Source organism: Teleopsis dalmanni, chromosome 2, assembly GCF_002237135.1.
Source record: "Teleopsis dalmanni isolate 2A chromosome 2, ASM223713v2, whole genome shotgun sequence".
Taxonomy (NCBI): Eukaryota; Metazoa; Arthropoda; class Insecta; order Diptera; family Diopsidae; genus Teleopsis; species Teleopsis dalmanni.
The window spans coordinates 105951423-105979382 of NC_051847.1; the positions used below are offsets into that span (position 1 = coordinate 105951423).

At 29.1% G+C, this 27960-nt stretch overlaps 1 protein-coding gene across 11 annotated transcripts in view; it reads right to left on the reverse strand.

The window, feature by feature from the left end:
• Positions 1-27960, reverse strand: part of LOC119678939 (plasma membrane calcium-transporting ATPase 1) — a 73372-nt gene that overhangs the window by 21678 nt on the left and 23734 nt on the right. For 8 of the 11 annotated variants that reach the window (XM_038091054.1, XM_038091056.1, XM_038091050.1 and 5 more), the window contains exons 2-16: positions 26151-26322; positions 25902-26096; positions 17591-17877; positions 17037-17247; positions 16655-16690; positions 15827-16221; positions 15525-15767; positions 15227-15468; positions 14639-15083; positions 14487-14574; positions 10975-11288; positions 10716-10914; positions 10367-10578; positions 10160-10311; positions 4449-4587 (exon numbers count right to left, since the gene is read on the reverse strand). In XM_038091054.1, the coding sequence (XP_037946982.1) occupies positions 4449-4587; positions 10160-10311; positions 10367-10578; positions 10716-10914; positions 10975-11288; positions 14487-14574; positions 14639-15083; positions 15227-15468; positions 15525-15767; positions 15827-16221; positions 16655-16690; positions 17037-17247; positions 17591-17877; positions 25902-26096; positions 26151-26307 (3315 nt within the window). In that variant the 5' untranslated portion in view covers positions 26308-26322. Of the gene's footprint in view, positions 1-4448; positions 4588-10159; positions 10312-10366; positions 10579-10715; positions 10915-10974; positions 11289-14486; positions 14575-14638; positions 15084-15226; positions 15469-15524; positions 15768-15826; positions 16228-16654; positions 16691-17036; positions 17248-17590; positions 17878-25901; positions 26097-26150; positions 26323-27960 lie in introns of all 11 variants that reach the window. The other 3 variants (XM_038091057.1, XM_038091053.1, XM_038091049.1) reach the window with 2 other exon arrangements.

The following is a 27960-nucleotide window of genomic DNA, read 5'->3' on the forward strand; positions in this document are numbered from 1 at the left end:
TTGCAGTTGCCAAAGTTATACATATGACCGGGAACACAGAATAGAATATCATATGAATATGATATGCGCCATTTCATTTAGAAATGTGTAGCAACTAAAAACCATCCTAGATGTAAATTGGCCTGAACTCTAGAACTTTAAAACAGAACTTTAATATCTATATTTTTTCTATAAGAATGTCATACATTCTTATAGAATGTATGACCCTATAGGCTCTATAGGGTCTTATGACAACCCTATAGAGCCTTTGAATTATGCGCGGTAACTTTTGTAAATAGATAAGGCGCAATATTTAATTTCTTAATAATCTCGAAGACATTTTGCTTCCAACTTGCCTGTTAAAAACAATACCTAAAAATTTAACATTTTCCAGCGTAGAACCTCGTAGAATAGGTGAAGAAACAGTAGGCTCTCTATTCTTTCTAGAAATGAGTCATATTGTACTGTCCATTTGTTCAGGATATTAAGACTTTTTGCTAAATATCCATTTAAAATGTAGTATATTTTCCGGTAGTCACTAACGCAACATAATCCTCATATGCAATAATTTCTCAGTTTTAATAGCAGTTCGTTCAACAATATGATCCAGAGATTCCATGGCTAATCGTGTTTGTGTTCTGAAAGAACTCATAGTTGCTTTAATGAATCTACAAGTTGGCAACCGACTTATAAAACTAATGAAGGCTTCATCAACACCCAGCCGCGAAAATACGTCAGCTATTGCATTTGAAAGTACATTGTTCAAGGTTCCTTCACTATATTTAAAAGCAACCAGACAAAACTTCTTCAGTTTCAGAGATTTTTTAATGGTGCGAGTAATGCAGAGATAGATGGCTGTATATATACATGTTATTAAGTTACAACTTTGATAAATTAATAGCACAAAAGTAAATAAATTAAATATTTTATTAAAAAATTAAATTAAAAAGTATATATATGCACATTAGGGTGCCATTAATTTTCGAAAGTCGGAAAATTTTTCGCGGCACCCCCAGAATCGATTCATTTTACTAAAAAAAACTAATCTGTGTAATATTTTAGTTCAATTGGATAAGTGGAAATGGCGCCCAAGAGCCCCAAAGATTGGAAAATAACCATTTATTCTATAACATTCATATTTGATTGCTTATATCTCCGACATATTTAATTTGACATAAAAACTTCCCGAAAGTTATAGATCTAATAAAAATAAACAATTCAGTCATACAAAGTTTTCCTGTATTTGCAATAATTAATTAAGAAAAAATTAGCTGAAATCACCCGATTGAATTTAATAAGTATGCATGACTGTATGTTGTTTACAAAATTTGCTACAAAATAAGTCCAACATTTGGATAGTTATATACATAAATGAGTTTCTGTGTTATTCATGGGAATACGAAGTGAATTTTATAGTATTTTATTGTTTTAATTTTTGAACTCTCAGCTGCTATAACTCATTACTGTAAAATAATTCAAAGTGATCATATTAAAAAGTGTTTCAGAGATGACTTCTTTAAATTTGCGTAAAAATATATACCTTGTTGATTATCATTCTAGTAGGTTTACTGGTAGTAAAGTACCATTAAATAGGGAAGTATTAGGAAGTCCTTTTTTACCATGCGTGTGGATAAGTTGTGGTTAGAGGAAAGTGCTACATTAACTATACAATCCCGCAAACCCTATTATAACTATCATATTTTGGCAAAAGGCACGAATACCAATAAATGAACAAAAATATTGTGATCACAAAGAGTAGAAGACTTAAAAAAAACGATTAAAATTTTGTGAGCTAAATGCAGTTTGTGTGCATTGCGATTAAAAATTGCTGCCAGCTTTATAATGAAAACAAAGTATTATAATTTCATTAGGGTCTGTTGAGCAATTACTTGAAATACCTGCACTGAAAAATGGTACCGAAAGAGCACAGGCAATTGCTATTTGTAAATCTATTTATGAATAGGATTTGCGGGATTACGTGCAAGCTTTAGTTTCTGATACGACGATAGCTGTAAACACTGGTCTTTTTAACGAAACTTGCTCAATTATTAAAAAATATTTAGAAAGAGATCTTTTATATTTCGCTTTCAGACATCACATTCACGAAATTATTCTCAAAAATATCCTCCATGCTGAGGTTTGTAAGTCTGAAAGCCCAAATGTTGAATTATTTCAACGATTTCAAAACTTTTCGCCGAAAATAAACGTTGACATTTCTAAGATAAGATAATGAAAAAGTGAGAAAATCATTGAACACTGATGATGTGTTAGGAATTACAAGTTTTCTTTATAAGATTCGTAAGAATAACCAACCAAGAGATGATTATAAGGAACTTCCGGAACTTGTATTAATATTTTTAGAAGAAAAGCGAAACTGAAGCATAAAGTTTCGATCTCATGGGACTATATATTACGCAAGATGGATGGCGAAAGTCATGCATGTATTAAAAATATTTTTATTTAGGAAAGTGTTCAAATTATATACAGAAGAAGAAAATGCTCTTTGCGATATATGTATATCTATTACTAAAGTGTATGTTGAAGTATGGTTTAATGCTTTGTCATCAGTCAAAGCTCATTTTCAAGATTTTAGTCTTCTTTCTACTCTCAGTCAATATGAAAAGATTGATAAAGATATGTCTAGAGTTACTTTGAAAAAATTATGTAATCATCTTTATATTTAAACTTAGAGCTTGTTGGTTTTGCATTTTTGGATTTAAATATATCATTTGAGACAAAGACAAAAATAGTTTCGAATTTGAATATAGAAAGTGATGACACGGAAGTCAGGATAGTATCAATAGATCGTTGAAAAGGTAATTGAACAGTTTGTATACAAACATACTAAAAACATTTTTAATCGTTTCAAGTTGTGCGATGACTTCATGAAAATATGTCCCATAAAATGGCATGAATTTCATTAAAGCTAAGAAAACGTTTCTAAGTTTAAAAATAGTAAATGATACGGCAGGGTGAGGAGTAAAATGAATGCTGGACTTTAATTAATTTTTATCAAAATTTAGATCCAAAATAGTACATATTAAAAATTTTTAAAGATTACCGCCGTCGTTTTCTAAATTCTAACAAAGATGCTTTGTTCCAGTAACTTTAAATAAAACATTAAAAATTATGTCGGAGAAAACTAAAATAGTATCTTTTTATGAGAAGAAATTTTAAATTATAGCAGTTTTTGTAACTATTAGAAATACAGAAAAACTTTGTATGAGTGAATTGTTTCCTTTTAATAGATCTATAACTTTCGGGAAGACAGTTTTTATGTAAAATTAATTATGTCGGAGATATAGGCAATCAAATTTGAATTTTATAGAATAAATGATTTTTTTCCAATCTTTGTGGCTCTTGGGCGCCATTTCCACTTATCCAATTGAACTAAAATATTACACAGATTATTTTTTTAGTAAAATGAACCGATCAGAGGGGCGCCGTCAACCGATTTTTCAAAAAAAAATTTGCTATATACCTTAATGGCACCCTAACGTACATATATAAATTATGTTATTCATATCATTCCTCTTATTTCACAGATATTTGAGATACATTTGTAAACACATGTATATAAACCAATATAAAGAAACAATTTTTTTCTTAATATAAATATAGGTAAAGAAAGTTTATATTTCAAAACCACACAAAAGAAAACTGAGAAATTTCGTACTCGCTTTGCTAAATTTTACATTTTTAACACATTTACTTTTTGTTTGTTGCGTTTAAATATTGTAAACAGAAAATAAAAAAAAAACCCAAGCAGACATCTTACGGTTAATAGAAAATTATTATATACCTTTTGTAAGGTTAAGTTCAAGAGCGCAAGCATTTTAACTTGCTTTATTTAATTTTATAAAGTGAAAAAACAAGATTAAACACGGATAGTAACGCAAGCATTGTACTTTGGCTTTAAAAGAAATATGTGCGACACGCCTTACTTATCCAGAATCGACAAAACATACAGCTGAAGATCATGGAGTAATACCAAACTTAAAAATATGTACAATCTTTCGACACAATTTTGTTGATAAATACAAATATTGACAAATATTGATAGCATTAACGTTGATTCAGCACTTTTAGCTGAAAACAATTAGTATTATTAGTATTAAATTCTTGAATTACAAGATTACAAATTGCTTTTATTTAGAACTGCATCTAGTTATTTAAAGACTGGGTGTATGGTATAATATGGCTTTTAGTACATAAAAATAAAAATTTTCAATTAAGTAAAATATATTTATATTTTGTAAACTTACAGTATTATTATTTATAAAGGAATATTTTTAACCATAAATAACAATAATAATAGTTTATTATAATTTTAAATAAACCATTCAAACCAAAGGAAATGAAATAACATATGAATTTTATAAATGTTTTGTGTATGTACTTAAATCGGGAAAATTTATAATGAATACCATGAAAATATCATACATATTTCGCAATTTAAAAACACTTACTTGAGTTTGAAGACGAGTTAATCCACGAATCCATAAAATTTGTCCTGCACGTGGTTTCTTATCGGAATCAATGGAATCGAAACGTTCTTCACCTAAGTTCATTGCATCAGTGTACTCATCTGGATGACCGCGACCCCAACTAAAATTTTAATTTTATATTTAATAATGCTATTTATAAGTTCATCCTTATATATATCTATATCTATAAATTTATATATATCTATAAAGACTTATATTATAGTATATCATATATTATAGTATATTATATTATAGTTTACAAAGTTATTAAAATTATTTAAGTAAAATTAATACTGTGCAGAACTTTATTCAATATTTTAGTGGAAATATAAAACTATTTTCATAAGTTTTATCTCAAAAAATAAACATTAAGAGTGTTTAGACGTTGCTCGGTAACATAGTATTTGGCAAAGTGTAAAATGGCAAACTTCTGAACTCCTCATTTGAATTCTTTTTAAAGTTGTGAAATGAAACAAGCAATGTAGCTAATTTCATTTTTGTGTATATAAATACAAGAAAAATAAAAAATATATTTATTGAAAAAAAAATTTTTTTCATTGTTATATATAAATGCAAGTAAAATTAAAAAAATATATATTTATTGAGATAAAAATAGCACAAGTTTGTACTGTACAAAACTGTACTTCAGTGAACTATCCAAATTAAAATCAACTAAGTTTAGTAAAAATTACGATTCAATTCTGTTTTCAGCTGTCAAAATTCCCATACAATCTTCCTGATTTGAAGTTTTTTGCTGTCGAAATAAAAATAATTTGAAATTAAATATCTAAATAATAAATATATAATGACAATCTTTGTAATAATGTATTTAGTTTGCCAAGTAGAAGTATCTAGCAAGTCTATTAGTATGTTTCCACTGCTTACTTAGTAAGTGTAACTTATGTCAATGGAAACGAAAAAATTTTAAGTAAGCAATGGAAAGATGGTATAAACGGACTTTATTGGATTTATAATTTTAGTTTCACTTTGAAATTGACTTAACTTTTAATTGAATGATGTTCTTACCGCGAGTGGAATAAAACATAAAAATATAATTATAAAATTTAAGTGTAATAAATATATACCTATATTAAATGAAATTCAAAAAGAATTCATTCTAATAAGAAAATGTTTTAATAAACATTTTGTTTGTGCTGCTATTATTCGAGATATATTATTTATAGGTTTTTTATGTTATATGCCGGTCGAACATATTACTTAAACAGAATGTATAAAGCAGTTATACACAATTTGTTCGCAGTATTGTGTCTCAATATTATAATAATTCATTTAAATAACAAAAAATTTTTAATTTTTTGTCTAATTTTTTTTTTTTGTAAGTAAAAATGGAGTAAAAAAATTTATACTAGAATTCAAAGAAGTGTATCTTTGGTTACCGGCATTATAAGATGTAAATTCGAATGAATACAGCAATAAAATAATGTAAAACTTTCAGAGTCACATGCTACTGGAAAATATACAAAAGAATTATCGCGACACTCCTTCAACTTAAATTCGAAAAAATTGCACACCAATTATAGGAGTATTTAAATAAATGAAGAGCAAAAAAAAATAACAATACTGGGTTAGAAGAAATTTCAGAAACAAAACTTTTTTTATAATACTCTGTTCATATCTACATTCCATTTAGAATATTACAATTTATTACGCATATATATAAAGGGTGGCTCACGAAATTTGCAACAAAGTGAAATGCTCTATTTTGTTCAATTTTGTTAAATTTAATGGAAGATAAATGAAAACATGCGATAAGAACTTTAAAGGTTTATGTTATTTTGTCCCATTCTCGGCTTAACGCTTTCTTTAGACAATCGTCATTTTAGTATTTTTTAATGCCAACCTTTTTTTTTAAATATCCCAGACCGAGAAATCTAAAGAGTTTAGATAAAGTGAACACTGTGGCCACTGTGTTAATGGAATAATACACGGAACGTTATTTTTCAGTAATTCTTGGTTGAGGCATGCTTTGTGCGATGATGCTGAGTCCTGTTGTCTAGGTGTCTAGGTGACGCCTGCTTTCTAGTGGTCATTCGTATGTTGAAATTTTCAGCTGACCTCTCTGACAAGTAAACTGTATTAATTTGCTTGTTTACGTACTTCAATTACGAATGGTGACTCATCAGATAAAAGTAAATTTGGCAACTCACCACTTTTGGTCAAACGAATTTACACTTTGGCTATTTCGTTTCTAACTTTTTTTTGTTCTTCGGTCAGATCATGCACTTTGTTCAACTTCAATGCCTTAAATCCGAGCTTAATTCTCAAAAGGTGTTGCAATCCTTTTGATTTGATTGCAGCTGCGGCATGGATTTCTTTCAATTCGCTTCTTCACTTTACGAATCATTTCTGTGACTCGTTTATGTAACTTTAGTCACTCGAAGTGTTTATGTAACTGTGATGAATTGTATTCTCACTTTTTTTCGTTTGAGTTTTTTTCACCTGCGAGTTCCTTGCGAGAAGTTTTGAATTTTGAATGAAAAGTTATAAAAGTTATAGTAAAACATTTGATTTATTTAAATAAAATATTTATTGAAAGTTATTTGATAACACTTCGTTCAATAATGTGTGTGACTGACACATAGATGGCGTCACTAATACTAAATAAATATTTTTTTTCGAAAGTGGCAACCTTTTTAGGCTTACTGTCAAAATCATATGTTAATCCGACCATTTGTTAACAAGTTACAGTGCTTTAAGTGACGCTACTTTTGGGTTTTCAAAAAAAAAATGAATTTAAAGCAATTCCGTGTGCTGATTTATCATTGTTTTTTAATGAAAAAAAATACTGTTCAATGCCAGGAATGGCTTGAAAAACATTATTCGGACTCTGCTCCATCAAAAAGAAGCATTTGTTATTGGTATGCCGAATTCAAACGTGGTCGTACAGACACCGATGACATTCCATCTACTGGACGGCCAAATGACGCTGTTATTCCGGAAAACGTTGAAAAAACACTGAAAATCATTATGTCCGACCGTAAAGTGAAAGTGAGGGAGATTGCTGACATTCTACAGATATCAGCAGGCAGTGTATACACCATAATACACGAACATTTGGGTATGAAAAAGATGTTTTCCAAATGGGTGCCGCGTTTGCCCACACCGGAGCAAAAACAACAACGAATCGATGATTCAAAGAGCTGTTTGGACATGTTTACGCGCAATAAGTTGGAGTTTTTGCGTCGGTACATCACGATGGATGAAACATGGATCCACCATTTCACTCCAAAGTCAAATCGGCAGTCTGTTGAGTGGCATGCAGACGGTGAAAGCCGCCCAAAGCGACCAAAGACGCAGCAGTTGGCTGGCAAGGTTATGGCGTCTGTATATTGGGATGCGCATGGAATAATATTCATCGACTATCTCCAGAAGGGGAAGACCATCAACAGCGACTATTATATAGCGTTATTGGAGCGTTTGAAAGACGAAATCGCAAAGAAACGGCCTCATATGGCGAAGAAAACATTTTTGTTCCACCAAGACAATGCACCGTGTCACAAGTTGATGAAAACGATGGCAAAATTGAACGAATTGAGCTACGAATTGCAGCCGCAACAAAATAAATAACATACAACTAGCAACTAGAGTAGTAAAGGCCTGAAAACTCTTGAGGAAATGGATAAAGAGGTGGTAGTATTAATTTAAGAACACGCAGTGGATGGGAATTAAAATACCCCTGAAGCAGGCATTCCGGTAAATAAAAGAAATGTTTTTTAGTTTTACATATTGGTGGTAACAATTTCTGTTTTCTCCTACAGTGTCAGCAATCAGATTTCTTTAAGATGGAATTTCTTAAGTGTAGAATTTATAACAACTTCGCCTCTTTAACGCCCACACTGCAAGTAGAATCAATGCCTACTTTACCACCGAAACCCAAAAAGGCACGGAATGACATCTACTTGTCAGAGCTCGAAAGAGTTAAGCACCTAACTACTGAACAAAATAAAAAGCAGAATGAGATATTTCAAGAGATGCTTACAGTATTAAAATGCATCAACAATAAGTTGGATGTGTTAATTCCAACAAAAAAAAAAGAATAAGTATAATATATATATACTTACATAAATACTTAATGTATATTTGTATAAATGTATAAATTTAAATAAATATAAATGCAAGGTACAATGTATAAATTTATTATATTAAAAATATATATTGTACTATATTAAGTATTTTAATTATATTAAATAAAGCAATCATAATAAAAACACTGGTGTTAGTTTTTTTTGGTCCACTTCCTGAGCGTTATGCAACACTATCAGTATTACGGTATCGAGCTATGATACGAGACACAAATGATTTGTTCATATTTAAGACACAAACGATTTGTAAGCTTGTAACCAAGACAATGAACTGTCAAATGAATTTATTTTAAGGTTTCTGTCATTATTGGTTTGACAGCTACGTCGGTGAGAAATTTGTTGCAATTTTCGTCAGACACCCTGTACATTTATTTATATCTATTTATATATATCTTTTTTTATTTATATCTATTTATTCTTTCTTTAAGTTTCTTTAAGTTGTAAGAAAAGAAGACATAAGAAAGATTTATTAAATTAGCAACACAGAAACAGTGATCCAAATTAGAATAAAACAGTTCGTGGGAAAACAAACTGTCAAATATAAATGTCAGGCAGCATTTAAATGCAAAATACCTTATAAATAATATCATTTTTAATGTGCAACTGGACTGTCTTGGTGCCTCAGTAGTTCAACACCACCCATTATATATTCTCCACAGAATAAAACAAATAAACTTAAGAAATAAAAAACAATAATGAATATCTTTTACTATTATATAATAATTCTGTAAACATGGGATTATGGTTTCAAATGTTTTATTTTAAATTTCTTTAATTGCACTTGATAGCGTTGCTGATAATCGTTGAAATGCAGGAATAGATTCACGCATATTGGTGTTTTTTTTTTTCAAGTTCTTAAAAAAATTGGAGGTCTTTTCTAGAAAATGTTGAAAGCACATATATATTAGCCGTAATTATTTCTTTCAGAATACCAAAAAATACTTACAAATTACGAAAGAAAACGCTGGCAAACATGTTTTCGTATTAAGTTTTAGTGCAGCCAAATTCAAAAATTAGTCTATTGTGAATGTTCACTGGAAATATGTTACAAAATTCCAATAATTCGTTAAAATCATGTGAGCATTTCATTTACTATTCAAATGCGTAAATAAATTAATTAATTCAAATATATAAGATAAAAATGCTTACGATTGCTCTTCTAACATTTATTTTGTTTTTCTCTATTTAAATTAATTAAATTTCAATATTAACATATGTTAAGAAAAAGCATTTAACATATTTTAAAAGTGATGCCAAATTGTTTCAACCAGACTTAATGCTATTTTCACAACTCTGAAAGAAAAAAATTACGGCTATTGTTAAATATGAAAGAGCCCCCTAGTTCTTTTAACAATTAAAATAACACTGCATTGCAGTACGAACAAGTTGACGTCATGAATCTAAAAATAACTGCACTGTAGTGCGAGCAGAATGACGTCATAAATATAAAAGTAACAGATTTTTAACTATTAAGAATTTAATTATATTTAAACATACTTTTTGTTTAACCCAAGTTTATAGTTTTAACGTAAAAAAATATTTTTTTTATTTCGCCAGAAGATGTATTAGTTAGTTTTTTTAAATACTTACGATAAAATTTTTGGTAGTTTTCTCGTGGGCACTGAAGTGATTAATTGTCCCCATACTAAGGTACCAATACCAAAAAATATGCACCATAACCATTGATCAAGCGATAAAGCTTTTGTGGAAAAAGCCATTTTTCCATATTGAATTATTATAACCTAAATACAAAATTAACCATAAATCAACTGTCAATAAATTTATTTAAATATTTACCTGTGAAATCATAGTAAATATCCAAATAGTGTAAAAAATTGGATTTGTAAAAAGTCCTTCTATAACATTACGTTGACCATGAATCTTTCGGGCATTAATTTCATTAAATAATGTCATCATAACAAAGGTATTAAAAATAATTGTAAAGTGCTGCGTTGGTCCAGCTCCAAGATCTTGTCCACGACCAGATTCAATATCTAGAATCCAGTCTCCTTCGGATTGATATTAAAAAGAATTTAAATTGGTTGCAATAATATATAATGAGTTAACATGTAATATAAATAACTTAGAATATAAATTATATACAAATTGATACATTTTATACTTCTTTGCAAAAGATTTTATTTACCAACAAAAAGCAATCCAAATATAATAAATAATTGATATAGAGCCTGTCCTAAAATGTTCTTCATCATTGTACGAGAAATAAGAGGTTTTGTTCGTCCATATGGTTTACGTAACAATAAATCTGGTGTTGGAAGTTCAGTTGCTAAAGCTAAGGACGCAAGTGTATCCATTATTAAATTAACCCAGAGCATTTGTACTGCCTAATTTTAAAAACGTAATTTTTAATGTCATAAGATAAATAAAAAGCAAAAGAAACTTACTTTAAGTGGAGAATCCTGTACAGCACAAGCTCCGATAAATGCAACAATCACAGCAACAACATTAACTGTTAACTGAAATTGTAAAAACTTTGCAATTGAGTCGTATACGTTGCGTCCCCACATGACTGCTTTAACTATGCTACTGAAATTATCGTCCGTCAAAATAATATCTGAAGCTTCTTTGGCTACATCAGTTCCAGCAATACCCATTGCAAAACCAACATCAGCTTTTTTTAAAGCAGGTCCATCATTTGTGCCATCACCAGTTACAGCAACAACTTCACGGTTATCACTTACTGTACTATCAATGATTCCTATTAAAAATTAAATTTTGAATACATGTGCCCATATTTTTTAACGATCAACAATTTATATTTTACTGAAATTAACAATTAACAATATATATTAAATAAACTATTTAGACTTTTTTTGAAATTAACATTAAATTATTAACAAGAAGTACATTTTTTAAAAACACAGTTGACAAAACAGTAAATTTATTCAACACATGTCGAATGCAATTTTGGCTTAGTGGTCTAATATGCTATATTAAGTTTTAGAGTAGTTAGAGTTTAATACATGACACAAGTGATTTAGTATAAACGAACAATGAAACAAATAATACTTTCAAGACAGCGGTTGATGAATATCTGTATCCAAAGCAGCCTTTTAGTTGAACATAAATATCAATTAAAAAATTAAAATTATTGCAGTATTGAATTTTCCACTTAAATAATAAAGTTAATTTTCTCTATACACAACATTATCAACCACTATTAAATAGTCAATTTAATATTTATTCTGCAAGGACAAAATTTTGTATACCACAATAACAATAATAAGCTTAAAATATGCATTTGTAACCTAATGGGGCTATTTACACTATCATGAACGTGAGATGAACTTGACGACAACATGAACTGTCAGTTCAGTTTCCACTATCGTGAACTCTCATGAGCGTGAAATTTGTTTTGTTTTATGTAAACGTATAAAATGCTTGTGTGCAGTAGTACAGAGCACAGAAATTGAGAGTATTCAGTATTAAAAGGTAAACATAAGCATAACTTTGCATATGTATGCGTGTCAAGCTGAAAAAATGCAGCAAATATCATTGTGTGAAATTCATGAACTCACATCATACTCTCTTCCCCCTCTCATCTTTCGGTAACCGGTTTTCAAGTTCATGTTCATGTTACGTTCATGATAGTGTTAATAGGCCCAATGCCTTGTTTTCACTGTCATTTTAAATGACATAATTGACATTTGACACCAGTCATAATTGATTGCTGTGTCAAATGCGTTTTCATTACATGTGAAAATATTACCCAAAGTTGATGAAGTAGTATATGTCAAAAAATGGTATTGAATTTTGACTTTACTTAATTAACATACTATTTTCATAACAGATGTCGAATGAAAATTGACAGTTTTTCACAGATGTTGCAAAATCAAAACAAAAAATTTTTTTGTTATGTGAATTCAGAAATTATGAAGAAAATTTAATTTAATTAAACTTATATGAATAAAAGGAAAAAGTTTTTGTTTACCAATGCTTTCATTAACCATCTTTTTTAACATTAAAGTAAAGAGGCACTACTGATTTATCATTAAGAAGTATTTCCGCTACTTCCACAATTAAAGTAAAGAAATATATTTATAATATATTGCATTCTTTTTAATAAAGTACAAAATATAATTTCCCACATAGTGTTATACAACCGCCTGGAAATAGTGATTTATGTGTTATTTTATATTGAATATTTTAAATATATATCACATGAAACAGAGGCATCTACTTGACTAAATGCGGATTGAGTTGCTTTCATTTCATTTTTTTATTAACGCAAACAGTGAAAACTAATAGTTGCATCATAAATCAGCGAAAAGAATTTCAAAATACAGTGGACGTCCAATATAACGAATTTTATGTTGCACCCCTTGTTCGTTATATCGAAAAATTCGTAATATCGAATGTTATACATTTACCTACCAATATGGTTATTTTTAGGAGATTTCATATATTTGAGTTCATAAATTAACTTATAAACACGTACGAGTATATATTTATTTGAAAGTATTTTTTATTCGGTTGTTACAAAAATTATTTATAAGAAAGGACGCATTCAATCATAGTGTAGAGTAAAAAAAATCATTAATTTTTGTTTGTTTTTTACTACACTCAAGACTTTTCTGAACAGCTTTTTCTTGTAGTTCTCTTAGTACAGCTAATTTTGAAGTTTCATTATTGTTAATCGCCCACTTTATGCATTTTTCGAAATGATTTATGGCATCTTTATGTTTAATAATTTCTAAATTATTTTCTTCTATATTTTCGTCATCAGATCCATCATCCTCGTCCGAGACATCGATGGTATTATCACAATTATTCCATTTATTAACTTCGTATGTACTAATGTCACACTAACAATAAATAGTTAGATAGTATTGGATAGTATTTCGTATATGATAAACTGAATTTGTGAACAACAGATCAGTGGCGCCTGCATATATGCATTTTGCCATATATAGGCATTTTTCTCAGAAAAAAAAAAAACGGACAATTACATGCATATTCTAAGCTGAATAATGCTAGTTTTATAGTAAAATTATATTCAAAAGCATAATTTGTATAAAACAAAAACGAATAAGAAACAAAAAATTTTTTGTTCGTAATATGGAGCAGAATTTTTTTTTTCGTTCGTTATATAGAACAATCAATGTAAATATTTTGGGTGTTCGTTATATCGAAAATTCGTAATATCGAGCGTTCGTTATACTGGACGACCACTGTATATGTAAAGAGTAAGTCAACCGAAATACTTATTTTAATTCTAGTATTAGTTTGTGGTTAGATTTAATTAGGATTGAACTCGGGAACACTGTTTAAGACTGTGAGATTAAACATATAATTAAATAATGTTATTAATATTATTTTTATTGTAAGTTTTGTTTAAATCTGAACTAAAAATTTTAAAATTATTTCTACATATATATTCTATATATATATTGAAATAATTTTTAATTTTAAAAATTTGAAAATTATTTCTATATTTATACATATATATATATATATATATATCAATATATGATGTTAATTTTAGTTTAGCTTGAAACAAACTTACAATAAAAATATATCTCTTTAATAAGCTATAAATCTAAAACAATTGTGTTTTTTAATGATCGAATATGAAATGCCATAACTTTTATAATGATATATAGTACATGGAAGGATCACTAAACTGTACAATGGAGTAGGATGAAGTATGATGTAGGAGGTAGGGAGGGAAGAAGAAAGAACACATAAGCGACGACATGAAAAGTAAATACGCTATTTGGTTGAATATTAAGCCATTATTGACTCGATTTTCATACATATTTTGTCAGAAACAGATCCTAATTACACGCTTTTATAATTATATTTTAATAATTATTGTATCTTGTGGATATATATTAAGATCTCTAGTTACTAAAAATTTATCTTAATTAAATGAAAAGAAAATTTGCATAAATACCTTTTACTAAGGTATATTTATCAGTAGGTGATGAGCGAGCTAAAACGCGAAGTTTTGGCCATACTTTATCTATAAGATGTTGTTGAATCTGCACAATAATTAAATAAAATAATACAATAGTCTGATAAAATAACATAATTCTAAAAACTTACATCTCCATTAGTATCACGTATGCGACGATTAAATTCTTTTCCTTCTAGTATAAGAAAATCATCATTTGGTCTCAATATTCCACATTTACTAGCAATAGATCGCGCTGTGTTAATATTATCACCCGTTACCATTCGAACAGTGATGCCAGCCCGTTGACATTTGCGTATAGCATCTGGCACTTCTGGACGGACAGGATCTTCAATACCCACTACACATAAACATGTCAAATTGGTCATTATATTTTCCTCATCATCCCAATTTGGCTCATTATCTATATGCACTTCATTGATTGCTGCCTTTCCTGGAACAAAATCACGATATGCGACGGATATCGTTCGTAACCCATCGCAAGCCATCGGTTCAATGACTTCACGGATTAGACGTTCTTGCATATCACGTGTAAATTTTTCTAATGTACCGTCATGGCCATAAATAAAAGCACACCTATAAGAAAACAATTTTTCAATATATTCAATATAAGTTTTATGCATAGTTATTACTCATTAAAAATATTAAAATATATACAATTATTTAATGGAATTTAGTATACAATAAAAAATCCTTTATAAAATAAACAAACTTCATACTTTTTTAGCATAATTTCAGAAGCACCCTTTGAAAAAAGTCTATAGCCACCATTTGATCTGGGTATAACTGTCCCCATACTTTTTCGCACTGAATTGAATGTATAAACTCTTGTAAATTTATCCTCAGTAATTTCATCTCGAATTGATTGGTATTTTACTCCTAATCCTTGAACGAAACCCAAAAGTGCACATTCCGTTTTATTGCCAACTTGATTTGGTAAATCACCAGGGTTAACGCCTGGCTGAAAAATAATTCATATAAAAAAAAGTTTATTAAAAAATTATAATTAATAATTACCAGTATATTTGATGTATACGCAGAATTTACTGATATACCCGTTGTTATTAAATTACCCACATTTTGTGGTATATCATTCAACGTTGGTAAAACTTTACAAAGTTTTTCACATATATACGATTGCACAACAGTCATACGATTGGTTGTTAATGTGCCAGTCTTATCTGAACAAATGGCAGTGGCATTGCCCATAGTTTCACAAGCATCTAAATGTCGAACTAAATTGTTATCCTTCATCATTTTCTATAACATAAGCGAAACGATATTGTTTGTTTTAACTTATTATGTTAAAATTTGCTTACCTTTACTGAGTATGCTAAGGATAATGTAACTGCTAAAGGCAGTCCTTCAGGTACAGCAACAACTAAAACTGTTACACCAATAATTAAATGCTTTACCAAATTATTAGCGTATATATTTTTCCACGGTTTTTCTTCAATAACAAATGTTTTTATACAGAACTGAATAATTAAAATAATAACTGTTAGCACTGCAATAGTTGACCCCGCATAACCAATTTGTATGGCAAGTTTCGTAAGTTTTGCTTGAAGAACAGATTTTTCCTTCTTGTGGCTGGATTCAACTGCTGAACTAGTTTGTTGAATATGATTTCCGTCGGAATCAGATTTAAGGCCATCACTTGGTGGTAATGAATCGATGTCCATATTTTTAACCGGTGCACGACCATCCTCACCGCCTGTTACATACATAAACTTTTTTAGTATTGCCTTAAGATATAAAATATTTTCATATAGCATTAATTTGCGATATCTTGTATATTGTCTTTTACTGGATTTTTACAATTATTAAATAACAATTAATTCAATGATACAAAATATATTATTAGGTGGAATTTTAATAGGGAAATAATTTACTTATACATCAAATAATAATATATAGTAATTTATATATAATTAAAATCATTCACCTATTCATATTGCTACTTTTAAACAATATGTACATATAGAACTAATAAGATGGCAAAAATTGTGTTTCATTATAACTCTATTGTTAAAGATGTGAATTTATGTTATAAATTTTATTAATATTGTGTTTCTACAGAAATATATTTATGTAAAAATTAAAACTAAACAAATTAAGAATAGAGTTTTTATAAAACTTTTAATCACCTGTTAAGCTTTTGCTCTTTTTCGCCTTTTTAGCTTCTGCTTTTGCAATTCCCATCATTTGCGATGAATTCAAAATTTGTACGTCATTTATTTACATTTGTTTAGTTAAAAAGATGTATGTTTATGTTTTGTATTATGTATTTGATATTTAAATATTTATTTCAGTGGAAGATAAGTGGGGATTCAATGTTTAACCAATTGTCATTCCATCATGCAACACGTAATATGGAACATAGGGCAAAAAGTAAGGAAAAGTAAAAACTGTTTTAAACATTTTCTAATATATATATTTATTTGTTATTTTTTTTTTTAAGATATATTAGGTTTAAATGAAAAGATATTGGATGTTATGTTTTAATGAAATTATAGTAATTTTTTGTACCTTTTTTCATTTTTTTTATTTCAGCCTCTTGTTCATCCACTGCTGCCCCCAGCAAAGTAAAAATTATGCCAGCTTGGGAATTGACGCCAACTGCTGTAACAATCATTTTTCCACTACCTTCCATAACATGAGTTCCTGACAGTACCATAGGATCAATATCAACACCTTTTTTAACATGATCAGATTCGCCAGTTAAAGAAGATTCATCCACCTTTAAATAAAAAACATAACAAAATAAAAATAGTAATATTACATTATGTAATGTAGATAGAAGTTTTCTATTTGTAATTATATGCATTGGCAAATAATATATAGAATCTTCACTGATGTACTGTCAAAAAAACAATTTTAGTCATTATGAGTTTCGAAATTTTGAAAGTACCAATGCACATAATTTTGTCAATAAGCCATTACAAAAACCGCTATTAAAAAAAAAATTATATTTAAGAAAAGTTAATTTCAAAAGAAATTAGGTCAAAATTTCTTATTTTGATATAGCGAATGGCACAGAACTATGCTAGCAGAAATTAAAATTATAAACTTGTAGCTGTCACCTTTAAATCATTACTCTGAATTAGGCACCCATCTGCTGGTAGAAGATCGCCATATTTAATTTGCGCTATATCTCCAACAACAATATCACCAACAGATATTTGGCATACTTCTCCACTTCGTATTACTGAAAATTTATGTTCTCCTTCAATTCGACTTTGAAGACCACGAAATTGTCGTTCTTTGGAATAATCGTTAAACGCAGTCACGAACACAACGACAATAACTGATATAAGTATAGCTAATCCTTCTATCCAGCCATGATGCTCATCTTCTTCTTGTAATACAGCTGAGAAAAATATATTAAACCAGTAGATAAGTAATATTAAATGAATTTATTCATTTTATTAATGTTCACTTATTTTTCTATTACAATAAATACTTATTTTGATTTCTAAATTTATAGAAATTTATAAGTAATTTTAACTATATCTAAACTGAACTTAAGTTTTATGAAACAACTAATTTTAATTACAAGAGCTTTTATAATATTTTATGTACCAAGCATATCGAATTAGTGATTTATGTGTCAAATAATTTTCAAGCAAAAACAGTGAAAATTCATTTAACAACTGATGTGACAATTCGTTTGCAGATGACAACCGTTTGGACATTTTTAAATAAACAAATTTTTAAATAATAAACAAGATGTTTTTTCCAACATCTTCATCTTCAATTATAAGATATAAGATATAGAGATTATGATGGGGATTTTTCGTAAATTTATAGTGCAAAGTTTTTAATTAAAAAAATGAAAACTTATTATATATTATAATCAAGGGTGAGGCGTCGAATTGTTCAGAGTTTTCACTGATCACCTTTACAAAGCTTCCCTTTTAGACATTTTACTTATTAATTTCGCTGTTCCGAAATGTTGCTACTTCCCATTTTTAATAATGACTTTTTCAAATAGATATAACACAAAACGTACAATACAAACAAAATCAAACATGTGTTAGTTACACCCAACATGACTTCCAAACACGGTTGCCACTTGAAAATTTTTTTCTGTACCAAAATTGGTTTAAAAAGGTACCATTTCTGTAAAAAAAGGTCCAAAATGTTTCTATTGTCTTTTTATAAGAAAATACAATTTATATAAAATGTACAAAAAGTATAAAACAATACAATATCCACAATAAAGTTGGGTCGCCGAAAATGTACCATTTTTTGAACATGAGTACCAGAGTACCAAACGGAAAAAAAGTACCAATTTTGGTACTAAAGTACCATAAGTGGCAACCGTGCTTCCAAATAAAAAAAAGAGAGAAAAATCATTCTCTTAAAATACTCTGAGGTTCAAAATAAAACTGCATCGCGCTGCTTAAGGACCCTTTACACAACATCATCCGCTTTCAGCGGTCGATGTCATTGCTTGCCATCACACATCAAATTTTTCGACAATTATTTAATCACACCCCTGATAACAATACAAACATTGTTCACTCATCAGTATTAAAACGATCGCTGAAGTGTCAACAGCGACTGCGTAATTTTGTAACGAAAAATGATGTTTTATATATAATTTATAATTTTAATTTCAAATCGTGTGCGCACAAAAAAAATCACTCCGTAACTTTTGCCGTTTTTTATAAGTGCAAAACGTAGAAGGTGATATTAAACTTGTTACAAATAATTGAGACAGCGACAGAAAAACTAAACTTTTTGTAACTCACGAATTTGTATAATTTTATTATAATTGTTAAATAATAAATTTATGCTACATAAATAAAATAAATTTATATTATTTATATATATGATACATATAAACAAATTAATTTTATTTTAATAAAATTAATAAGTTGAAACGATTTTCGTGCACTTTAAAACAGAACTTCAAATATTTATAATTGAATATGTATGCGAAAGTTTTTCTTTTCCAGAAAGGGGTACGACAACAAATTACTCAGAGAAAGCTGGTTGCTCAGCTGATTTCCGCGCTGGCAACTACTTAATATGCCAATTCATTAATCACTGCCTTCGCTTAGCAGAGGCTCAAACCACTCACCTAAAGGCAACTCAACAACAGATGACTATTCTGAGATGCACGCTGTAGCAGCACTGTGGCAGCACTTCTCCAACGAGCTGACAGAAAATGTCAAAAGAGAAAAACAGATGTTCGGTCAAATTAGCGCAAGCAATAAGCGTCGAGTCAGTAAACGATTAACTTTGTAAACGTATTCAATAAGTATTAATAATAAATTAAGTTTTAATAAAACAATAAAACAACCAACGCCACAAACAAACTAGCAGCGGTAAAAACCAATCCCAAAAGCAACGCTCATACTCGGTGAGTGAAATTTCTTCCATGCTATCAACCGCAAACCAAAACAAATTTACAATCAAGCCCAGCACCAACCGCAAATATAAATAAAACATCAGCGCAGCAAACTAATGCAACCCAAAATGTTAACAGAGAGCAATTTCTCTTATTATCCATTCAGCAACGTGTTGGCCTACCAAATATCCAGAATAAGAACTGTAACTCAGCAAATCACTCCGACACACCAAAATTGCGTATATAAATATATACAAATTATAAAAAGAAAACGTGGTAAATCCAAGACGAAAGTTAGTCAAATAGACTCTATAATTGATTCTCGTCAGAGTGTCGTGATGATCGTGATGCTCTCACGCCTGGGCCCTGTTGCACCAACACTTTTCACTTTTCACTTTGCAAAACTTGTGAGTGACTTTTTTTTGCAAAGTAAAAGTGAAAAGCGTTGCACCAAAGACTTAACATAATTTACTTTGCACTTTGCAAATAAAAATTTCACTGCAAAGTCTTTGCATAAAATGCAAAGCAAAGCGTTGCACCAAAAAATTAGATCACTTTCATTTTGTATTGGTCTTTGAAAGCATTTCGATTCTGTATGTATACTTGTTTTTTGTTTGTTTGATATTTTGATGCTATGAGTACATGATTTATGCATAGTATGTACTTATGAGTTTAATTTTTGTTTAAAATAAAAGTTTTTAAAATAATATTTTATTTTAATAATTTATATTATTACAATTTGTAATATTTGTATAATTTTAGTACAATTATATGTTATATATTAATACAAAACACAAAATTTTTGTATATGATTTCTTTTATTGACATTGAATCGTAGATAAAGAAGTTGTGTATATCCATATATATTGTGTATATCCATTAAAAGCATTTTTATGCTTTTAATTTTTTTTGCAGTTTGAAAAGTTATAAAAAAAGAATTTAAATGTAAAGAGTATGAGTATAATATGGCGTTTACATTGGCCGAAAATGGCTCATTTTGAATGAGCCATTTGAAAGTGTTTACATTCGTTCTATTTCATTTGTTCTCATTTCAACAGCTGATTTTTCAACTTGCATGTTGATTTGATTTTTGGCCTGTGCCAAAAAAATGTTGCATGAAGGTTAAATATGCCTTCAAACCTTACATTAGAAACTTAAAACATATTTTTAACTTCGATTAATTACTTTTTGGGAAGTAAAAGTTCTAAACAGCAGTGCATCGTTTTCAAGAAAATGCAACCACCAAACATTTGTTTACCTTTTTTTGCAAATATGTTAAAAACAGCTTTTTCAAACTGTCATAATGCCATGAAGAGCTTTCATTTAGGGTATGTTCAATGGATTCCTTTGCATTTGGAACGTATGTGGAATGCATTCGAACGTCATTCATACAGAATATGAGAAAATTGCTCATTTTTGTGCTTGAAATTTTATATGCAAGAATGAGCCATTCGATACTCATTTTCGATTTTTGACCAAAATGAGCCATTTTCGGCCAATGTAAACGCCGTATAAGTTGTTTTAACAACAATTATATTGAAAAACAAAGTTAACAAATATAATAAGTTGCTTTTATATAAAAATTTAGTTGAAAATCTGTCATTATTATTTAATTTTAAAATATAAGTTATTAAAGTATTGTTTACTTGTCGTTGTGTATTATCCTAATACAAAAGAAATCTACGCATAAAGGGCCTAAATTACTGATTTTATTTAGAACATTTCTCTCAATTTATGCAAAATTACCTTATAACTAACTTAACTAATTTTATTAATTTTAGTGGACTGTATTATTTTTAATTACATTTCAAACAAGGTTCAAAAAACGACGGAAGTCCAGGCACTTGTGATTTTTTCTTCTATTGTCTTTAGAAATATATTTTTATTATCATAATTAGATACGGATAATTAGATATTTAAAAATGTTACAATGTTAGCTATTATAGGATATTTTTTACCCATGTTTTTTCTTAGTTCATAATTCGAAGAATTTGAACGATAACAGACTTATAATAATAATAAACTGTTCATTATAATAAATAAGTGTTCATGCTTGAACAATAATTCACATAAAATATTTATATTACATGTATTATAAAGTTTTTTTAGAAACTGAACTCTTATATTCACAATTTAAAAGTATTGTCCGGTAATATATCCCTTTAATTATTGCAACTAAATTTATTTCAAAAACAGCAATAATATTTGCTTAAACTAATTTTCTATTTTTTTAAAACTATTTTTATTTATTTATTAATGATTTCTTTCATTTTACGCATTGAAAGAAATCACTTTGCAAAATTTGCAAAGTGAATTAATCATTTGCAGTTTTGCAGTTTACTTTTGCAAAGCGCAAAGTAAAAAGTGTTGGTGCAACAGAAAGTGCAAAGAAACCAGTTTTTTGTCAAATATTTCACTTTTCTTTTCATACTTTACTTTTCATTGAAAAGTACATTGGTGCAACGCTTTGCATTTTTTGAGTGTTTTCAAAACTTTGCATAACTCAATTCTCAAATTATTGCTTTATGTTCTCAATGAGAGAAAAATGCTCAAAAACTCATAAAAATTTGCAAAGTGAAAAGTGAAAAGTGTTGGTGCAACAGGGCCCTGGTAATTTTTTTAATTAGAGCTCCATTTCCCTTTATTGTTGAACCTGATACTGCTGCTTAAACATGAATCATATTGGCCTAACGCAATTACCACTACACTCAAAATGGCGACGATCTACCCAAATATAAAAATCGATATAATGGTTCTTATTAAAACGACAATCATTCACTACTATATTAAGCTGTAGGTGGGATACTTAAAATCATATCTAGTAATGACGGTGTCATGAGTGAGCATTCATAAGTGGGGAAAATTTTTAGATAGTTATCATAAAATCTATTAATAAAAAATTAAACATTTAACTGTCCTTGATGGGATCAAAAATAATACGAGGGGCACTATTTATATTTTGAGCCTAATTATAAAAAAAAAAACTAACTTGCTGTTGAAAATGGATTTGTCGTTACTCGAAGTATTCTCCTTTATGATTAATACAGTTTTATATGCGTTCGAATTCATTGTCAAAACATTTTTTCCAATCTTCTTCAGACACCTCCAAAACATGCTTTTTAAATGCAACAACGGCTTCCGTTATTTTCCGTCAACAAGAATTGTTGTCCACGCAATTTATTCTTGATGTTCGGAAACAAGAAGTCAGTGGGTTCCAAATTACCACTGTATGGTGGATGACTCATCAATTCGATTTTTTGAATATTCAAACAGTCGGTTGTTAAACGAGACGTGTGAGCACTGGCATTGTCTTGGTGGAGAATAGTCCGATGGTGCTTATTTGTATTCCGTATTTCACTGAAGACATCCGGTAAACAAATGGTTGTATACGATTCGGAATTTACCGTTTAACGTTCCTGTAATGGTATACTCGTAGTTACTTAATGATCAGTTTTTCCGAAAAAAAACAAGCGACCATTTGTTTCAAAGTGTTTCAAGTGCAAACAACTTTTGTTGGATTTGGTTCATCTTGAAACATCCATACAGTAGACCAATGAGAACAATGTTTTTGCATGAACGTTTTTGGGCACAACAACTTAATTTGGGACGACTTTCACGAATTTCATCAATGAGCAAGCTGCGGACACGATTATCATTGTGCCAAGGTTTCACGATGGCAAAAGATAAAGCTTCACCGCCAAATATGGAAGTAAGTTATCGATGCACTTTTGTCTTAAAAGTCGAAATAAATCATCGCACGAAAACTTTTTCGCGTTAATTCTATTTTTTCATGAACACTCAATTTACAAATCACAGTATATAACACAAATAACGCTCTTTTGACAAAAAGTCTAAGATAGGTTTTGTTTAATAATGTCAAACATTCGTATGAAAACGTCAGATGATACCTGATAACAATCAGTGTTGCCAAGGTTCAAAATATAAATAGTGATCCTCATTATTATTTCAAAAATGATCAAGAAAATAAGCAGCAACAAAAATTTGTATGAATTCTTATTTAAGTATGTACGTAGTTATCATTCTAACAACTTTCATTCTTTGAATGAAGTAAGAATGAGAGTAAGAAATTCTCTTGCAGTCATTTTCTCTTTTACTTTGTATTTACTTGATCGTATAAAACGGGAACCGTGATTTTAATTTTATTTGCACGTTTTGTATAAACTTATGGTTCAGTTTGGTCGACTGAACCACTAGTCGATTATAGCTCAGTCATTTCTTTTCTCTTTTGTATTTGCTTTGTTGAACCGCTTGCTCGCATTAACTTAAGAGTTATGATTATTTTACTAACATATTTTGAGGGGATTGTTTGCTCTTTTATTTTTGTTTTTATTTACATATTTTGTGTTCTGTATTCAATATTGAATATAGTACCACTGTTAATGTGATTTCATTCACATGCCTTATAAGCAGCGCGGTGCAGTTTTTATTTTGAACCTTAGAATATTTTAAGAGAATAATTTTTTTCTATTTTTTTATTTGGAAGTAATGTTGGTTGTAACTAACACACGTTTGGTTTTGTTTGTATTGTACCCTAGTCAGCATTTAGACGATTTATTTATCGCTAATTGTCAAAATGCGTTGCTTATTACTCGCCTTGACGATTGTTAAGCGATTGTTCGATTAAGACGATTGTTTGGCGAATGTGTTTTCAAATTACTACCTTATTACGCTTATTACGCACTTGGACGATTGTGAAGCAATTGCTCTCAAAATTATTAATTTGCTCTTTTTTTTTGTAATATAATATTTACATATGTCGCTTTTGTTTCTCTATTATTAAACTGCAATTGGCGTGTTACAGTTGATGTGTTTTGAAAGTTGAATAAATAAAATATAATAAAATAATTTTAATAAATATATATAGGTAAGTAATATTTTGATTTCTTATTATTTAAAGTAAATAACTTTAAATATGTTAACTAAACTAATATGTTTACTAAACACAATGAAGTTTTATTTCTGAATTAAAAGAATTGACGAAAGAAGGAATCAACTTTGAAAGTCAGCATATTGTAATCAATATTAGAATATTTATAAAGGATGCACTGGCTCGATCGTTTATATTGAGAGTAAAACGACACACGATATTATTCGTGCGTACGTTCCACTTACTATAGCTGTATATTAATATTTAGTAATATCTAATTTGATATCTACCTAATATTTAGTATTTTAGAAAATGTGATTAATATTAGCATTAAGTTAGCAACAAGAAATATTGAACTATTTCTAATACTTATTTCCTATTATTTTATTTTAATTTTGTAAATATAATTAATTATAAATATTTATTAAAATTTAGTAATATTGTTTTTAGTAATTTGAATAAACCAACCATTTTAACCTCAACTTCTTTTAAATTTTATTTTTGCTGATTCTTTTCTATCTCTTCCGAGTAGCGAAGTAACGCTAGTCCGTGATACATATAGAAAAGTAAGTTTTTACCCTTCTCTGCGATGCGTATGAAAGAGTAAGTTTTTACGCTTCTCTGCGACGCTTACACGATGCCTATAGAAGAGTAATTTGTTGCGCTTCTAAGCAACTGGCGGATAAGCGGACAAATTCTCACAACAAAATCATTGTTTGCGACTTTAAGACGCGCTCTTTCGCAATTAAATTGCTCAGTATTTCGATTCACTAAAGATTCTTTCGCGATTGAAAATGTTTGTTGGGACGTTTTGTGTTATATCTGTTTGGAAAAGTCATTATAAAAAATGGTAAGTAGCAACAACATTTCGGAATAGCGAAATTAATAGGTGAAATATCTAAAAGCGAAGTCTTGTTAAGGTGTTTAGTGAACACTCTGAACCATTCGACGCCTCGCCTTTGAGAAATTTTTTGAGTTTAGATTGTTGGTTAGTAAAGAATTCACAAAGCTCCATGTAACGAAATGGAGATAATATGGGCGCGAAGACGGCGGTGGTCGCCTAGCGCCACCACTGTTAAAAAATATATGGGTTTTTGCTTTAAATTAAATATCACATTGACATAAACTACATTAATATTGTACATACGTGCATCTTCATCGGCGGGTTTATAAAATGATAAACCAAGTGATACTAGAGCAGCTACTTCTAATATAATAAGGGTGACATCTTGCAAAGCTTCCCAAACTAATGTTAAAAACGTTTTCGGTGGTTTCGGTGGTATAACATTTGACCCAAATGTTTCACGTCTATGATCGATGTCAGATCTTGACCCACTTAGTCCTAATATAAATGCATATAATGTTTCAGTTCTTATATTAGTACTATTATATTTACCATCGTTCGGTGATGTATAAAGCTTTCTGCATAGTTCTCCAACACCACCAAACTCTATTATCTTTGCTACGCCTTCACGTCCTCGATGTTCCATAACCTCACGTAATTGCTTAAGAGTAATGCCATATTGTGCTGGTCTTCCATCTATTGTGGCCATTGATTATAAATAAGTCTAAAAGTTAAAAAATAATTAACTTTAGTTAGAAATTTTGTTTACATGTAAAACATCAAAATAAGAAAAATATTATTGCTGCATATATAAAGTAATTTAATTATATAATTCCTAAATATGCTCGATCAAAAGTGTCTTCATTTAAGCAGTGAACGAAATAGACTGTAAAATGCCAAACATAGTGTACTGTTTAGAATTTTTGTTAAAAAACACTATAATAAACAGTATAACAAATAAAGTTCAAAATACATCAAAAAGTGTCAAAATTATAGTGTACTGTATCCGACCTCTCATGTAAAATTTTTAATATCTTCGTTAGCGTTTTTTTATTCGATAGGCATTAACACGGCAATTCTGGCAATGATCTTTCAGGTCACAATCTCTCAAAAGTTTGCAAAAGACCGTTTAAAAGATATCTCGTGTTCTAGAAACGGTGTCTTGCAAGTCTATAAGTTCTTTACGGTCATTTGCAAGACTGAAAGCTCTTTTCGGTATTTCTTAAAACTAAATGAAAGATCTGCTATTGATCAAGTCTTTCGAGTATCAACTAAGATTCTGTTTGTGTTTTTCGTGTACAACCTTTTCGTATATTAAATAAAGTACAAAAAAATTAAAATGAATAAATTAATTAAAATTTGTAAAAATGGAATATTTATTTTTATTCATTTTTAATACGACGCAACCGTATTTTTTTTGAGATACTATACTATCTTTATTTTAACAGTATTTAATTTAAAATTTTATAATATGTATATTTTATATAAATGTATCTTTTAATATTTATTTAACATTAGGGTTATTCACGATTTCGAGTAATGCGCTCAGTAACCGAGTGAAAGTGCAACCAGTTACACTAACTTGTGAGCACACTTGATGGTGATTCGTTAATAACAGTTGTTAAAATCATCTGTGTTTTGATGAATTTGTAAGTTATTGCAAAAACAAAAGAGAATCTAAAATAAATATCAATATTAACACCAAAGTTAAATGAAAAAAGCAAAATTGTTGGAATTCAAAACGGAATAAAATGTCTTGATTAAAATAATACAAACATTTTTTAATCTTTAAAAAATGACATAATTTCTGTATGTATTAGTTTTTTTGAGAACAACTTCAATTTTTGAAATAAATGAGTGAACATTTAATATTAAACAAAAATAAATTTTATATAAAGTGTGTGGGGTAGAGATAAGCCCCCCAGCCATTATAGAGTAAAAGTGCGTAATAGCACTAACTCAAGAAGAAGAAGAATCAAACATCAAGAATAAAGTATATATAAATATATATATATGCATAAATAATTATTTATTTATAAATAATAATAATGGAGCATACATCTTGCGGCTTCCATCGCATTTGTATTAAAATTCAATTGTTTACTTGCATGTGGTAGCGATTAACAATTATTTTTGATTTTACCACGACAGAAATAGAATAAAACGGCTTTCTAGTGGTGGAGAATTATCGATAGTCAGCACCATCGATAATGAGCGTTAGTTTTTCTCCAAACCAATCGATTACTATCGAAAGTTTTCGATAGTATGTTAATTTCAATACAAATGTTTGTTCAATTCAAAAAATCATGTTTTTATTTTAAATTTAACAAAAATTTTATAAATATGACACATTTTATTTAAT